The sequence below is a fragment of the Ambystoma mexicanum genome, chromosome 2p, assembly GCF_040938575.1.
Source record: "Ambystoma mexicanum isolate Mex_15411 chromosome 2p, UKY_AmexF1_1, whole genome shotgun sequence".
NCBI classification, from domain to species: Eukaryota; Metazoa; Chordata; class Amphibia; order Caudata; family Ambystomatidae; genus Ambystoma; species Ambystoma mexicanum.
In genome coordinates this window covers 1,096,068,587-1,096,086,278 of record NC_090923.1, presented here as the reverse complement: position 1 = coordinate 1,096,086,278, position 17,692 = coordinate 1,096,068,587, and the positions used below count along the sequence as shown (strand labels likewise).

Here is a 17,692-nt window from a genome sequence, read left to right as displayed (position 1 = left end):
TTCGAAGGTGGGAGCTCATTTTGACTGCCTGACAAGGACCCTGATTGAGGGGGAAGAAATACTCTTTGCATCTATATGAAACAAATGTGTGCAACGTTGACGGAAGGAAGACACCACTAGGAAGCCACCACTCCAACCCCAAAGGCAGAAGAAAAAGCATCCAGCATCTGAGAAAACAGAGTGTTAATAAGAAACTGAGAGACCATGAAGAGGTCTGGAGAAGAAACTGAGATTGTGGACAGGTCTTAATAAAGTAAGAAGAAACAAAGAGCACAGGGAGGTTTGACGTTAATAAGCAAGAGCCAAGAGAAGACGGAGATGTCTGAATTATGAGTAGGAAATTGCCCAGGGAACTATCTTTTGTGTTTAGTTTCAGACTAAGGACAGGCCTCAATAGATTGGGTTTATGGATGCTTTTGATGGCCAGGAATTGGGTACATTTCTTTTTATAAGCACATGGCTAGTTAGGAAGCTAAAGGAAATGTCAAGAGCAGGTTGAAAATGTCTGCTCACCATCAACTTCGACTTATGTTTACTGCAATCATCTCACTTTGTATTATCCTATCCTTGACATTGGTTTACAGAGCTACTACTCATTTTTTGGTAGGTTAATCCCCTAGCTCATGTAGGCTTTTTACCAACCTAGACCTTGAAATATTGGTAACTAATAAAAATATGCCAGCACAGAAAAAGGTCCTCTCTTCTATTATTGCTCGACCTTCCTACAATTGTCAACATCCTTACTTCTTCCAGGCTCAAATATGGCAAAAGTTCCAACCTTGGCATGACTTACCCAGAGACCGCAATGCATGTAGAATGTGCCTGCAATAATGTTTCTCTGCCTAAAGAAATATGATCACATCGCTCCAGCACTCTCCTGCCTCCACTGGCACTTTTACTTAATTCACCAATCTTAAATTATTATTCATAGCTCACATTCTGGACTAGCTCCATATATACTCAGTTTGCATATATGGTCAATAATATCTACTCAACCACCTCTATGCCAAGCAGCACCCCTCCGATTCAACCAGGACAGACAATGGATAGAATGTCCAAAATGTAACAGGAAGACCTCAAGATCGTTGAAACAAGCAAGCAAGGGAAGAGGAGTGTGTTGGCTATTTGTGATATCTCCCATTGTCTATGCACATGCAGAATAAGAACTTTGTCAAACTAAAGGTGAAAGGGGAACTTCTGCTTTTAAGAAATAATTTTGATTTTGCAACTTTCTTTCCATTGACATCAACGGGACATACGGCTATCTGTTCCATCTTCAACCATAAACTGACTTTAGAGGCAAGTTATTTTTTCACTTTACTTGCTGAACTCATTTATTTTGGGGCACTGGTCAGTCGATAAGGTTACCAGTGCAGTGGAACTGACCCCTTTTACGATTTCCTGTATTGTTTTCAACTTAGCACCTTACACAGACTTGCCGCAGATGTACTTTTATATCCCCTTTCCCTATATTTTCTTTAACATCCCTTTAACATTTTGTATGTGGCTAGGACAGGAGGCAACAGTGAACCGTGTTTTAATCATTTTTCAGTAGTGCACCACATTTTCTTTACTATGTAATGCCATTTCGAGTTCCATATATCCTGCATCAGGTGATTTAAGTCCTGTCTTTTGTCCACCTTGCTTTCTGGCAGTCTTCCTACCCTCTCAAGTTAGGAAACACCATACAAGGTAAAGCACATCCCAGTATGCTGCTTGGATTGCCGAGCTAATGCCTTTGTCTGAGTGAACGGTCTGGTCCCAATACAAATCCATGCCAGGAAGTGTCTCTTGCTGGGCAGATGTGGGGTTTGGGACGGTCCATGAGTAAACAGCCCTTACCTGTTTAAATTGTAAAGATCCTAGCCATTGGTGGGCTGGGGCAGCCCCCAGCCTGAATTTGGGAAAAGAAGAGGAGACCTGCAGCTATTTCTCAGGTCGGCCACTGGACCAAGATTACAAAATAAGAGGAGATTGCGCTGAATACTCTGAAAACTGCTGCCAGGGACAACCAAAACTGCCACCCACATCACAGTGAAGATCTCCTACTTTTGCTTCAACCAAAAAATACCCTTGTCTGTGCAGGGCGTTGGAAGTGTTGCATTTTGTGGGCTGCTCAACCAAGACAAAGCCTCTCTGTGGCACTGCTCAGCATCCCGATCTGGAGCTTGGACCCTGAAGGTTGTCGACTTGTGGCATAAGATCAACCCACCTGCTGTCACTGCACTTCTAGCTGAAGAGGGGCCCTTGTGGAGCTGGACCTTTACTCTGCCACAAATCTCACCTGCTGACCCATTAACAGAGTTTCTTCACTGCTGTCCTTCTGTGGTGTCTTGGACCTACTGTGGTTGCTTTCCTCAGGTGTCTGGCCTCTCCAGTTGTCAGAGTCATCCCAGAACCTGGTACTGGAAACAGCTTAGCTGCACCTTATCCCGACATCATCTTCAGCCACTGCATCTGCAACCCATGGACCTCCATCAATGGAATAGAACCAATGGCAGAAGTGTCCCCAGTGACTGAGTACCCCAGGGGTAGTCACTCTGAAAATCTGAGTAAGTGGCTCAAATGCACTTCCCAGTTTTCATACCGCTCTGCCGCTATAGAGATTGTTTGGGTGCAAAGTCCAGTCCCAAACACACACTTGCCTAGCTGTGATCAGTGAATATCTAGCCAAGAATGCCACCCCAGGGTAAACCCTAGTGCGGTGGGATGGAGAGTGTACCACTAAAGGTCTTAATTTCCAGTTAATTGCAAAAGGTGATTTTAAACTACATCTTTCTACCAACCTGTTGGATTTGCCAAAGTTTGTGTAAGGGAACTTATGAGACTTTCTTATTCCCCAACCCCTTCTCAGGTACGTGGGAAGGACTGAAAGTTGGGTGTCTGCCTCATATCTGTAAAGAAGGGCATGTGGTAGATGTTTACTGCACTGCTCTTTTCATTTTACTTGCTACAGTGTCATTGCTTTTATTTACTGATCTGCTTTTTGTACCTATATGTGTATATATTAAAAGTTACTCACCGTAGTGACTAATGTACTCCTAGTCCATAGTCCCCTTTCCTCCATAGTGTATGTGCTTCCCTCATTAGGGACGGCAAGGGAATCTTTTTCCCAACAAAAAAGCACATTTCCCTTTTACATTTATGGTGCGCTGGGGCGCGGCCACGGACGTATGCACTCTCCGCAGGCCTTGCCCTGCGGTGACTCACCTCAGTCCCCCTTTTTGCACACCAGCCAGCTGAATTAACTTGCCTACATAATAGTGGGAGGATGGAGGGTTGTATGGAGGAAAGAGGGCTATGGACTAGGAGTATATTGGTCACCAAGGTGTGTGACCTTTACTTACTCTTATGTCCCTTCCCCATTCCTCCATAGTGTTTGGGTGATTACACCAGATTCTAGCCCTTCAGGAGTAGAGTGTCTCTGTCTTATTATGCGAAGAGATTCCTCAGAACTGCCTGGCCAAACGCTGCATCTGAATCAAATAGTAGTGCTTGCAAAAAGCTGACTGAGATGCCCAGGTGGCGGCCGCCTTGCTTATCACCTGCCAGGGTGCATGCCTTTGGAAGGCCACCGCTGCTGCCTTCACTCTTATGGCGTGAGAATAAACATTCGCCGGACATGGTTTATCCTGCAGCCTGTAGCTTTGTGCCATGGCTGCCACCCATCCATCTAGCTATTGAAGCCTTTGACACTGGTAATCCGGGAGCAGTACCCACAAACAGAACTAATAAAGCTTCAGAATTATGGATGGTCTTAGATCTGTTGAGGTAAAATGTGAGCGTTCTCCTTACATTTAAACAATGAAGAGCATTCTCCACCTCAGATTGAGGATTCGTAAAGATAGTTGGTAGGACAATTTTTTCATTTAAATGAAAAGCTGAAACTACCTTCGGTAGGAACTTCGGATGGGTGCCCAATACCACCTTGTCCTTGTGAAAGTTGTTTACGGTTCCGATGCCACCAAGGACTGAATTTCGCTGACCCTGCATGCTGAGGTTAGCCCCACTAGCAATGCAGTCTTTAGCATGGCCGATTTGATACCTGCCATGGTCATTGGCTCGAAAGGTTTATGAACCAGAGCAGCTAGTTGCTTGATGGGCGAATAAAACCTGGATAAGCCCTACAGAGGTCTCTTTACCACAGGGTTAGACGTTGAGAAGGACAAACTCTGGATTTCTGTAGGGTCCAATGGCCGCCAAAAATGTGTGGCACATGTTCACTTGCACCAGGTGTGCCAAAAATGTGAACACCTGATCCAGAGTGCAGGACATTAGGTCCACCTTGCCCTTCTTTGCCCAGAAGCAAAACCATGACAATTTACTCTTGTATTGGTTTCTGGTTGAATTCTTCCTAGCCCTCTGGATTATCTCCAGGTTCTCATCCGACAATCCTAGGTACCTAAGCTTTATTTGCCCATGAACCAAGCTGCTAGCGTCCTCAGGGTGGGATCACCCACCGCTCCCCCCTTGCTACGTGAGCAGCCGATGCCCATCGTGTGGAGTGGCACTGGACCCTGACTGGGCATGAGCACCAAGACAGAATACCATATCCTGGATGGCCACTGGAGATCCACCAGGATAATGTGGCACCGCCTGGACTTCCTGAACGTGCGCATGACCGTCTGAATGAGCGGTGTCGATGGAATCACATAGCACCAAAGGTTGCTCCATGATAAGAGGAAATAATCCCCTAGGGAATGCCTGCCCTTGCCGATCCAGGAGGCAAACGCAGCACACTGTTTTCTGCTGTGGTAAAAAGGTCCACCCTTGGATGGCCCCAGGCTTCAAATAGATGGGACAGGACTTCCAAACATATCTCCCATTCGTAGTTCTTTACTCCCAGCCTGCTGAGCTTGTCTGCCTCCATGTTTCTGTAGCTCCCCAAGGAGATCTTGTTCCCCTCTGTTTTTTCAGGTAAAACGCGTGGACGTAGAGCTGTCTGTCCTTATGAGGACCGATTTGCTCTTGATGAGTGGAAGGAAGGCCCTGAGGGACAACTTAATCGCCCTGAGCTCCAGAAAATCTAGGTGCTGCTCCTCGGGAACTGTGAAGCTGTCTAGGGTGGTCCCTTTAGCCCAGTAATGTCGAGTGTCACGATCACCACCGTGGGATCCGGCTGGACAAAAGGAGCTTCTTTCATCAAATTGGCTTCTACCCTTCACCATTGCAGGTCTGACACCAACTCCTGTGCTATGGCAATTGTGTCGGACTGTGAAGCAAACTCCTGTTCCATGACCTTGCCAGATGAATTTAAATGTTCCTCACTTTAAGTATGCCATAGGGCACTGGCAGTATAAATGCAGCCATGAAGCCCAACAAGTGCTGAAACCACCAGGCCAATGTTACCTGCCTGCTGAGGAAACGGCCCATTGCCATTTGAATGGCACTGACTATCTCTTGGGATGGGAAAATCCTTAGCCTCTCTGTGTCCCATCTGATACCCAGGAACAGCAGTGACTGGGTAGGAGTGAGCTCTGACTTTTTACAGTTGATCGGAAACCCAAGTTCAAAAAGCCTGTCCGTGAGACACTGCATTGTCCTGTGCACCGCCAGAGGCAAACTGGCCCTGACGAGCCAATCGGGGTAGACGTGGTGTCCATTGGCCCAGAGGAGTGAAGCCACCACGTTCACTAACCTCGTGAACACCCGCAGAGCTGAATTCAAGCCAAACGGCTGGAACTTGTACTTTAAGTTCATTCCTATCACTGTGAATCTCAGGAATTGTCTGTGAGGTTGACATATTGGGAGACACAAGTATGTGACCTTCAGGTCCAGTGAGTACATCCAATCTCCGCAATATGCGCTGGCGTTACCATCTTGAATTTGTGTAGTTTGTAGAAAAAGGTTGAGGTAAGATCGGCCTAGCACTACCCTTGGGCCCACCTGGTTCTTCTTCTGGATGGTGACCCAAGCCCCTCTGTGCAGGTGGGTCCCTACTCCACTGCATTGTCAGTGAAGCCATTTCTGCCAATAGTGCTGGAGAGCCTATCTGAAAGAGATGAGGAGACATGGCGGGGGGTTCTGCAATTGAAGTCTGCAAATAGGCAGCACCAATGCAGAATGTTGCAGACCTGGATGTCACTCTCATTGCTTCTTAATGTCTGAGGCTGGTGCTGAGGAGGGGGACAGGAAGAAACTATTTGGCGCTGTGCGCTGCCACTTGCACCTGCGGAGGCTGGGAGATCTTTCTGGTTGTCTCGCTTGCCTGGCTTGGAAATCCCTGAATCCTCAGAAGGACCTAGGGAGTTGATCTGTTCTGTTCTGAGGCAAAAGACCTAGAAGCTGCTGAGAGCTGTGGCTTAGCATAGATGGATGCCTCTGCTATAAGTGAGAAATGTGGCTGTGGGTAAGATGACACTAAAAGGACCCTCCCCCCCGCTCCCCTGTCTGCCTAAACTTAGCATCCAGTTGCCTGTTAACCAGATGAGTGGTGTGGGGCTTGATCCACCCCTTCTTTGCCAGAGTAGCCACATCCTTTTGCAGAGGAACATATCTCTTCCAACACCCCTGATTCGGGCTGTTCTTGGTGCAGAGGGGGAACTCCAAGTACTCTGCAAGATCCTCCATTCGATCATGGAATGCTTTAGCGGATGCTTAGACCTGCATGTCCTCATCTTCTTCTGTGTCTTGCTTGTCCATCCCCAACTGATGGTCTCCCTGAGAGGATGCGATGACGGACACTGCTGTAGGCGGATTGTTTGGAGCAGGTCCTGGTACCCTGAAAGGCTGCGGTGCTACCGGGGCCCTGTCTGCTGGGGCTAAACTGCTGCGTTGTCTCGTACATGCACTTTCAACCAGTGCATCAGGGACTGTGTCATACCCGACTCCTGCCTTGTCTAAGTAAACCCCCTCTGTGTATCGTAGCGACGTGGAGGACGAGGGGTATATTATGCACCATGGTGTCTGTAAGGAGGACCACTCGGCGGGCTGAATTCAGGCCTCGTTCTGGAGGCTGCCTGCGCTGCCTCGGATGCCAAACAGTGTTTCAGCACTGCTTTTCCTCACCCTGGGGTCTAGAGAATGCCTCTCGACTAGGCACCATTTTGTCTTCAGATGCCACCATTTTGTTTGCTGGTCTTGCCACAGGAATTCACAGGAACTCTGTGCTTGGCGGAGCACCTGCAATTACAGGCCACTTATGGGCCTCGAGCGAGCGCTCGGTACCGGTGGAGACCTCGGGTATAGACCCGGAAGGCATATCGTCTTCGGGCTTGCGCCCAGTAATGGCTGTGCGTAAAGACGCTCCCTCAGGCATGGGCCAGGTAGAAGAGCTTTTTTTCCTCTTGGGAGTTACCCCAGTACTGGAACCCTGAGGTTGCTCAGTCGCGGGTGCGGTAGAGCCGGAAAGCCCTTCAGCCCGTGGGACGGTAGCTCTGTGAGCCTCGGTACCTTGACTGGTGGATGGATCAGTATGACCCCTCCTACTCGGTAGAGTCCAGGGAATCTGCCTTGTGGGGTGCTTTAGAGAACAAGGTACTTACCTTCAACAGCCTCGTCTTTCGACGAAGTAAGTCCTTGAGGTGGTCAGGAGGAGACCTGTAAAAGATCTCCCTCTACCTTGCCAACCGATTCTTCAATGACCACAGAGTCCACACAATGCAACCGTCCCATCTGTGGTGTGATCCCAGGCACTAGAGACAGAGCGCATGCGGATAAGAGGCCGAAAAGGCCCAATTGCAGGACTGACACCTGCTGAATCCTGCTGTACCCGACAAGCGCCGGAAAAACTGAGGCACTGTATGTCGGTGATACATATGAAAAAACAAAAAGTTTTGGGAAAGCACCCAAGGGTATCCAAAAAATAACTACTGCCACGAGCACTGTGAGAACAGGTCCGCTCCTGTCAGTTCGGAAAAGAGGACTGAGATGAGGCACCTCAGGGGGAGGGGGGGACTTGGGGTGCTTGTGGAGTGTGCATGCGCCCGTGGCCACGCACCGGTGTCCCTTAAATTTAAAGTGGAAATATGCTTTTTTTGTGGGGAAAAAAGTTCAGTTCCCGTCCCTAGCCAGGGACTTCCATATAATATGGAGGAAAGTGGATGGGACGTGGGAGGAAGTGTGGTATAACCTACACATAAGGTTTACCTGTGGTATGACATGCTTTTAAGTTTTACCTACTTAGTGTTTAAATCCTTTGAAAATTAGTATAGTTGTGCAGTTCCGTGTGGACTATTTGTCTGTCACTAGATATGCTTAACTGCACTTGCAAACTACCTCATAGCCCCTGAAGTCTACCTTACTGTTCAGCTCACGTTACCTTGTTTGAGTTTGGCTAGACTTGGTGGCAATAAGCATATTCATACAACAATGTTGGCCTCCTAGGGCACTACCAAAGGGCTGGTTGTGGAAATGCATCTTAATATCTGCGCTGAGCCTGTTACTATTCAGTGACCAACACATTTTACTGTTGCAGCAAAGTGTGGACTACGTCTCCCTGAGGTGTTAGGTAGAATTGCCATCGTTTGTGATAGTCTCCTCAACTGGCGAGTCCCCCAGCACTTTTTGCTGGACTAATGGATCTTTTCCGACTCATGATTGGGTGGGAACCTTTTTCCCCACACTCACCCATTCTTGTTTTGTACTTTGGGCGCCCCTTTTTACTATACAGTATAGTGAGCGGGGGTTGCGGGGACACCCCTGCAGCTGATCTGCTCAAAATAAAAATAACATTTAAAAAAAGCGGGGGCTGCAGGGGTGTCCCACACGACACCCAGCTCACTATACTATACAGTAGTAGCTCACCTCATCAAAAGTTAAAAAAAGAAAGAAAAGAAAAAGGACCCTGCGGTGTCGGTTCCCGATCACAGAAGTGAAAGGGAACTGGCTCTGCAGGGACACATCGCTTCGGAAGGAAATGTAAGTAGGGTGGTGGGAGTGTGTTGGAGGTGTGGGTTGGTGTGTTTTTGTATGGTTTTGGGGTTGTTTTACAATGGATGACCGCATGGGAAATGTACCAACATTTTTGTATTGCGTACATTTCCCATGCGCTCATTTCCGGGTGTGAGTGCTGAGGGAACACTGTGTCTCTTTCTATTCTCCTGTAACTTTTTGGTTAAAGTAAAAAATCCATCTCAGTGGCTGGTGGCAGTAGATACTTTTTCTATCAATTTTATAACGTAGGCTGCATTGTTAGCTGCGGTAAGGAACACATAGGACACCATTGATTCAAAATGGTTCCGGTCTTTTTTTTGCTAGCTCACAATGGTTTGTTCTTTTTTGGCCCTTCTTCTGCAGTGCTGGGTAGGGGAGGTCCTTGTGTGTCTTTTTTCTTCGCCGGGATTCCATTGTGAAGCCTGCCCGAAGGGGCCAGTGTGTCAGGGAGGACAGGAAGATGGGAGGACTCTAGGTCTTTGTCCTCCAGTGTGCCTGCTTAGAGCCAATTCCAACTGGGAGGCTGGCTGTCCTGAAAGCATGCATGTTGAGAAACTGGGTTCCTGCACAAAAGGTGAGGTTCTTGATGCTGAAGCCAGAGTCGACCACTCGAAGACCCATTCCGTAGAGGAGAAGGACGTCTGCAGCAACCTGCAGGGACCGCCAGAGCCATCCCTGCAGGATGCTCCAGCCCTCATTTCCAAGTGACAGGGAAGCTCTGATCCAGACGGCTTCCTCCCTTAGACTGTTGGGATCAACCAGTGTGAAGAGGACCTGCATTTCGAGCCATCATACGACAAGCTGTGACCTTTACCGGCTGCAAACCGCCAATACCCTGGGACCTGTGGCCAGTGTGCAGTGCATCGTCTTCCGAAGATTGAATGCTCCAGAAACATTGGTGGGCTCCTTCCAGAACACCAGGGGCAAGATCCCGCTCCATAAAGTCCCCTCATCAGAAGGCTGGGCCGAGAAAGGAAGTTGAATCTACCGGACAATAATCGATCCTCATCGGTGCTTTGAAAAGGGCACCAAAACCACAGAACCGAGAAGAATCCATTGCTGAGAGCCTCTCCAATCTACTGCTGCTGCAAAGAACCATCCAGTGTCCCTTCTTCAGTCTGCCCGAACAAGAATCCAGTGACCGGGTCTGCTGCTGGTGCATCGTGGAAGCATTGTGCTGCTGCCTGCCACAAAGGCATTACATACTCTCTGTCATGTCCAAGAAGAGAGCCCACATCCAAGCCTGCGTCTATATGCGTCTATATGCAGCCTCTAACAACACAGCCGAACTCTTTAAAATCTGCAAGGAGCTGGCCAATCCTTTTGCAGTCTCCACCTCTCCTGTTACCTCCTAGGCCCTCTGTACATCTCTGGCTTCTCATCTCACCACTAAAACTCAGGACATCCTGTCCTCTTCTCTTCCTCTCCCTCTCCCTCTACCTCTACCTCTACCTCTACCTCTCCCTCTCTCAGCCCCCCTCTGGCCGCCTCTCCCTCTCCGCCTCCCTTCTCCTCTTTCTCTCTGACTACACCTGACGAGGTGTCTAGACTAGTCCGATCTATGAAAGTGTCGTCCAAACAGGTGCTCCCCTGCTCCTCCAGAACCATCAAGGGCCACATTGACACCCTTGCTCCAGCCTTGGCCGATTTCTGCAATCATTCTTTTGCCCCTGGAACTTTGCCCTCTCTCCTCAAGCACTCCCTTGTGCACCCCTTGCTTAAAAAGCCTTTTGCCGATCCTACCTGTGCGGCAAACTATCGCCCGATCGCTATCACTCCTTTCCTGGGCAAACTCCTGGAAAAGCTGGCCATCTCATAGCTTACTCTCCACACTGAACCTGTTGGTTGTCTCCATGACCATCAGTCTTGCATCAGAGCAGCCAGAGGCACGGAAACTGCTCTCCTGAACACCCGTGAAGATCTGGCTCCCCTCAGCCTCCTCTCTTGCTTAGTCCTGACTGTCTATCCGCGATTCAGGATTGGTGCACCTCCAACAATCCCTGCCTTAATGCCAGTAAGGCTGAGATCCTTCTCATTGGGACGCCTGCTTTCCCTCTCTCACTCTGGCCACCCTCTTCCTTCGCTCTCTCCTCACATCACAGATCTTGCTGGTCCTGCGGCGCAGTTAGGGGCTATAACTGTAACTCTACAGTCCCCTGCCTTCTTGCACTTTCCCAGAGCCGCGCTGCCCTGGCTGCCCTTACTTGAGAGGAATGCTGCCCCGATTGCATTTCCCCCCCTTTCCACCTCCAACCCCGCACTTTGCGTGATCACACCAGCACGATCTAAATGACACAAGGCCTAGTAAGATTGTTTGTTTTGTCTTCCCTGTCTTGTCGCGCCTAGAAACACTTGTGCACAGGCGCGTTATAAATTACTTATCATATCACTCTCTTCTTCATGTTTAAGGTGCTGTGAGACGCTTGGAAGAACTTACCTAGAGTTGCTTTGCTGCTCCTGTGTTGCTGGAGTGCTGATTCATGCCTTCGGGAGTTTGCCCATAGACTTCACGCAAGACAAATGCCTAAGTGCCTACAGAGAGCCTTTTCTGTAGCCCCTGACCCTTTTCCCCCAACAAAGAAAGTGTACTTACTTGCAACAAATCATGTTCTGGAACTCTTGACTCTTTACAGCTGCTGCCTTACTTATTTTTGCCCCCCAACCTCACTCTGAGACACTCATGCATAGATAAGGAAGGACTGCTAAAGCCTAAGGCCTCTGTGAATATGAATGCAAGTCTTACCTGGTCTGTTTTGGTTTATATTCACTCATTCTTCCTTGAACCAGTAATTCCAAGTATTATTTGCCAAGTGCTTTACCTACCTTGAATTGCTTCAAACTATTCTACAAGTGTGTATCAAGTTATTTCACTCACCAGTATGTTCATTTTATGATTGTTGGTTGAGGAATACTTTTGTTAACCTGAAGAAACTCTTTCACTTACCTGCATTGCAACTTTAGTTATACCATTTAATTGAGTTACAACGGCAAGAGCCCTATTGTATACATGTATACAAGTTTCTCTAACTTACTTCAAATTAGGAGAAGCTTAAGTGAACTTCTCAAGTTGATTCGAGAAGTGAACTTAAAATTGCCTAGAATGTTTAATAAATAATAATATTTTTATATAACTACACGTGTGTAAGTGTCTTCTTGACTGTTTGTCTGACCAAAGGGTGTTCTACTATACTACAGCTCTTCTTCCTCCTAGACTAAGCCTGGCTGCTCACCAATAGCAACCAGACCTTTTGGGTAGTCCAGGCCCAAGCTAAGAGTTGGAGCCCAGTACACGAAGAGGAGAGTCCTTTATAGCCCTACCATAGGTGAACTTAAATAAAACTCCCTAATAGTGGGGTGTGGTGAGGGTGATATTCTCAGCTTAGTTGGGTGTAGCAGAGATGAGTCAGTAAGTTGCGCCTTGAAAAACCTGTGAATAGGCATGTTATAAATGCTGTATTGTACCAAACATACCCTCAACTTGGTAGTAGTACCCAGCATTTAATTACTTCAAGATCTCAAAGAAATTCACCAAGATTTTCAAAAAAAGTGACATAATCATGCTTACAAAGTTGTGACAACAAAGTGAAAAGTCTTGGGGTGGTGAGTCAGCAGCATTTCCTTCCCTGCTACCTTGTCAGAGATCCCGATACAGTAACATGTTTGTGGAACACCCAAAGACAGAAGAAAGGTTTAAAAATAGCATGCAGAAAGTAGTATAACTTCATGCAGATGCCTCCTCACCATCTTTATAGCACGGATCAAAGAGGGCCAGCTCATTGTCTGATAGTGGGCAGTGTGTGGGTGACACAGGCTCATCCACCCCACAGTCGAACAGGAGGTCCAGGTCATCAGATGCATCTGTTGGGAGAATCTCACCTGTAGAAGAAAAAAGTCAGATACCATTTTCAAATATCACTTCACTGTTTAAGGCTACAGCTGCAAAAAGTGCAAGGTGGCACCTAGTGTACTCAAACACCATTTTCCAAATTAAGCATGGCCATTTAATGCAGCTCACAGCAGCACACCAGCGGTGGGGTTGTAGACGAGATGAAGCCTAGTGGTTAAGTTGTAGACATCATAAGCAGGGAACCGGGATTCTGACCTCAACTTGGACTATGCAGTGTGATCCTGAGCAGATCTCTTTGCTTCACTGCACATCTTTTCCTTGTCTAGGCAAACTGAGGATTGTCTAGGCAAACTGAGAATTGATTACAAACAGCTGTATACCAGTATTTAGTAATGGGCCTCTAGCTTTAATATAGCAGTCAATTCAGTGTTGCGCTGTAAAAGCGCACTCACAATGCCAAGGATTGGCACTACATGCAGGGTTACGAACCATATGCCCGTTTGAGGTAGTTAAAACATTGTTGGACCAATAAGATGGCTTCCATGTATTCAGATATATTTATATGCCCCAATGGAACAATTGGCTACTTTATTAGGATGTACATGTAGGGTTACTATAGCTCTCAAAGGGTTTAAATCACAACTCCCTACTCAATCCTTCAGCTGAGATTCTGTTTCATGTGTGTCACCACTGGTATAAAAAATAACTCCTGGCATGTGTTCACATTTTTAAATGAACAGCCCTTATGGTATAACCTTTCTACAGGTCGAATGCCCTTACTTATACCCTTTAAATGAGAAGGGACGGGAATGTTGTCTCTTATCTCCACTGCTAAGATACTTAGAATACAACTTTGACAGGCATGCTGCATGTCCTCAATCTTGCCTGGTCTTATTCACTTCTCCATCACTGATTGCTCATCTCAGAGGAGACTTCAAGAACCGAGCATACAGCTCCAAAATGGTATCCCCCTTGAGGGCACCACCACTTCATCTTCTCTTCTGAAAAAACTAGGACAAAATTGTGCCTCAAATGACCGCTCCAAGATTTAGGATTTTGACTAATGCTTCTTTGCCCCTCCTAAGAAATTGACAGATGAAGAATACATCTTGTGACACACTTGGATCCAAAATTGCACAACAAGGACTAATTTGCACCCTTTTTATAAGAAAAAAGAACTAGGTACTTTCCAACTAAAAATCAATTGGGTTTACCAGCAGACTAAGGGTGGCCCCTGGCGATTAACACAACCGCAAAGTTGGATCCCACCTCCCTAGACCAAGCTTCCTAACACCCCAATGCATTTTTAATCTCTATATATTACAGCTAGGAGATCCCTATTGGCTGTGTCTTTCACTTACCCTAAAGGGGGTTGCGGGCTGCAAAAGGCTGGGGCCTTCAATAACTGTCTCCCCTTCAGAGGTTTCCAAAGAGACCAGATGGGTTTTGCCTGATGGTTCTGTTTTTTTTTTTTTCAATGGTTGTCTCCACAGGTTCTACAGACTTCTCTCACCCCTCTTGTCACTTTCTCGCTCTACACTCCTTCCCCTGATCATACTGGTCTCTCCCACTTTGCCCATCTTCACGCTCTAACTGGTCGTCCCCTCTCCCTACACTCAGCTTCCTGGTCTTCCCTCTCTCGCTCCCCTCCCCTGGTCTTCCCTCTATCCAATACTCCTTGCTCCCACTACTACACTTGCCTCTACTCTTTGAACCCTCCTGCCTTCCAGTTCTCTCTATCACACACTCTCACAAAACCCCTCCACCTATCGCTACGCTCAACTCCCTCCTTCTACTCCGACAGTTGACCCCCCCCCAATTGGTACCAGCCTCTCAGACCCAAACACCTCACGTTCCCTCTCTCTATACTCCAGCAGTCTCCCACACCTCCTTCTCCTCTTAGTAAACTCTCCTCTCCTTGGTCCATCTCTTCTGATCCTGACCGCAAATGAAGACCCTTCACATTCTTCTGCACTTGCTTGCATTGCCCCGCGTACCCTGTTGTATAATCGTCAACTTCAGGAATGCCCTCAAAACGTAGTTCTTCCAGCAGCCTTTCCCTTTTATCAGACAGCTTAACAATACACCATGTCAGGCTACCAAGGAATTCACACCATCTTGGATTTTGGTATAAGCCCTAACGCTCCCAAGCAACGCAGGCAGTAGCTGAGTAAGAGACTTCAGTCCTGCTGTGAATGGCGTCATGTGTTGCCCTCCTTCCAAGAATCTCCCCTGATCTGGCTACCCTAACGTAGACCAAGACTATACATACTACATCTACTAGCTCTCTGCTCCACAGGATAAATCTGTTGGAAAGCTAGTGCAGTCGTTTTGGTTATGGTTTTGGGGCAAGGGAGTGAACTAACTTTACAGTACAAAAATCAGAATGAAAGTGCTAGCCTTAAAAATGGAAGTGCACTGTAATTGAAGCAAATATCTACCTAAAGCAATAACCTTTCCTTTTGAGAGATTGGACTCTACATCCACAGATTCAGAATGTCTGGACCAAAAAAAGGTTTTGGCGGGACTTCCTTGTGCCTTGGGGAGGTGGGCGGTGTGAAGGTGTAGTAGGAGACTGACAAGGAGGGATCATTTTCTGGCTACAAACTTTTATTCTGCAACTTTAAGAACCTCTCTCTCCCTACTTCTAAGGGGCTTGCCCTGCTTCAACCTAGGAAAACTTTAGTGAGCTGTCAGAATGTCTGTCAAAATTAAATGTTCTGGGAGACCACCATGGGGCGGAGACAATATGGCAGCTTGAGCCGTCGTCTCTCTCACCGGGCAGAGCATAATGGGGGAATATCTGTAAATCTTGCATTCTGTCACAAACAAGCATCGCCGAACGGAGTCGGATTCCCTCAAGCATACCAAGGTTGAAGCAGAGCCTTAACAGTGCCCTCCAACCAGGTGAACGCTGCCAGGACTGGGATGAGGCCCGAGATGATGGGGCGCGAGAAACAGACGCCACGAAAACATAGAGGAAGTGGCCCAATTTGCAAGCACACTGCGTGGAACATTGGGACCTCGGCTGTGCGCAGGAACGTTCCCACATGTCACGGAGCAGAAGTGGTAAGGAGGAGCTGTAAAATGATAATCTGCTATGAGTATTTGGTAAGCGTTGGACTGCAACAACCACTGCTCTACAACAGAAGAAAATAGATATGCTTATTTCAGCGCACAGAGCAGGCAGTATCAACCACAAACAGCTCCCGCTTTATCAGACAGAGTGGTCGGCGCGCATAACCTGCAGTGTGAACACCTGCTTGACATTGGGCAGCAAGGTAGCGGTTGTGGCGGCGACCCAGTGCATTACTTGAGCGCACCTTTGCAGTGGGCCCGTTGGATAGTGTTGTGAGCAGACAGGGTGCAGCGCCGACTTTTAACGCCCATTACACCATTGGTAAATACTGAGAACTTCAGCACCCTAAGGAAAAAAGTATTCTCTTTGTCTCGGGGAACGGGGACGGGGGATCCCACGCAGACCCCAGACCACTCTCTTTCACTGCAAAGTGAGTCACTCTGAGAAGCTACACACAATGGTATGATTCTGCAAGGGTGAAAAGCATTTGAACACAGAGCAAATCATTTGCATGGTTGAAGTTGTCCCTTGGCAAGCCAACTGGATACACGACAAAGGTTGCTAGCACTGTAAAGACCACTGACTTCACATGAAATTATAACGTGCACACCTAATCCCAACCTGGACCCGCGCACAGAACTCAGACTGCAAAACTTCTGCCAAAAATGGACGACCTTGAAAATAGGGAACAGCGATCCAACATTGGCATAATGGGCCTAAATGAAAAGCCAGGCGAGTCCTCATCTTCCTTGGAGGAACGAGTGAAGGCCCTGATCGGTTGGCTTTTTGAACACCCCCCCCCCAATTTCCGCAGGCAGATTTTGATAGAATTCATAGAGCTGGGGCTCCAGCGAACGGCCCGAGGTTCATCCTTGCCAAGTGTCACTATTTTAAACAAAACAAATTGACATTCTACAAATAGCACGGGAAAAAATAAAGTATTGAATTTGAAGGATCAAGCATCAGAATATTGACTTGTGAGCGACTACTCTCTTCAAGCGAAAAAAGGCTGCGCGCACTCACGACTAAGCTGCAAGAGCAGGGAGTTCGATATAGATCGGGGTTCTCCTTTTTCATTAAACTTTGAACATGGTGGAGAGGATTATCGAATAACTTCAGAGGAAGAAGCTCAAGGGGTCTTAGAAGCCTGTGATCAGGTACTCCAGGAACAAGCCAGGAAGATGTGCGTATGCCTCAGGGTCCCATTGACAAAGTGAAGACCTCTTCACCACGGAGAGGCCGTGCACAAGGCTCCAGGAAGTATAAAGGTTTCAACACTCCATGACGGCTAAAACACATGGTGAATGCTTGATAAATAAAGGGTTTTCTTTTTTTCTTTTCTCTGAGTCCAGCCTGGGGGTAGTGACTGGCGCAGCACTTTTAATATCTTAAATTGTTAAGACAGGCCTACAAGGAGTGGTGAGGTTCAAGATGGGCAAGAGAAGCCTCACTATGCATGCTCCTGTTTCCGGTCCTTATGATGTTATGTTTGCTTGTGAATACTTAAAATACAGTGGTTATGTGTTCCCACCTTTTTAAAATGAGACAGACTTATGTTGCCTGAAGTGTGGTCTTTTTTATTCTAGGGTGTCTCTGTTAGAAGTGAAGTGTCGATGGAGGTACTCTTCATTGGGTGGGGGTGGGGGGAAAATCGTATTTGAAGAGGGGGTGGGAATTCACATCAGGTAAATAAGAACACTACCAGCAACACACATTTGGTGGGAGAGAAACAGCCATGTAAACATATAGACCTTAAGCACTGTACACCTCTGTATGAGATTAATGGGCGTATTTGTCGAGCAACCAAGACAAAAATGAAGCAATTGGCATGTGACTATGACACAAGCTGATAAGGTTTGGGTCACTTAATGTTAAAAACTCTCTATGTTAAT

At 47.3% G+C, this 17,692-nt stretch overlaps 1 protein-coding gene across 2 annotated transcripts in view; it reads right to left on the bottom strand.

Moving 5' to 3' along the window:
• Positions 1 to 17,692, bottom strand: part of SNX15 (sorting nexin 15) — a 563,181-nt gene that overhangs the window by 116,553 nt on the left and 428,936 nt on the right. For both annotated transcript variants that reach the window (XM_069645084.1, XM_069645085.1), the window contains one exon: positions 12,616 to 12,750. In XM_069645084.1, coding sequence (XP_069501185.1) covers positions 12,616 to 12,750 — 135 coding nt within the window. The remainder of the gene's footprint in view (positions 1 to 12,615; positions 12,751 to 17,692) is intronic.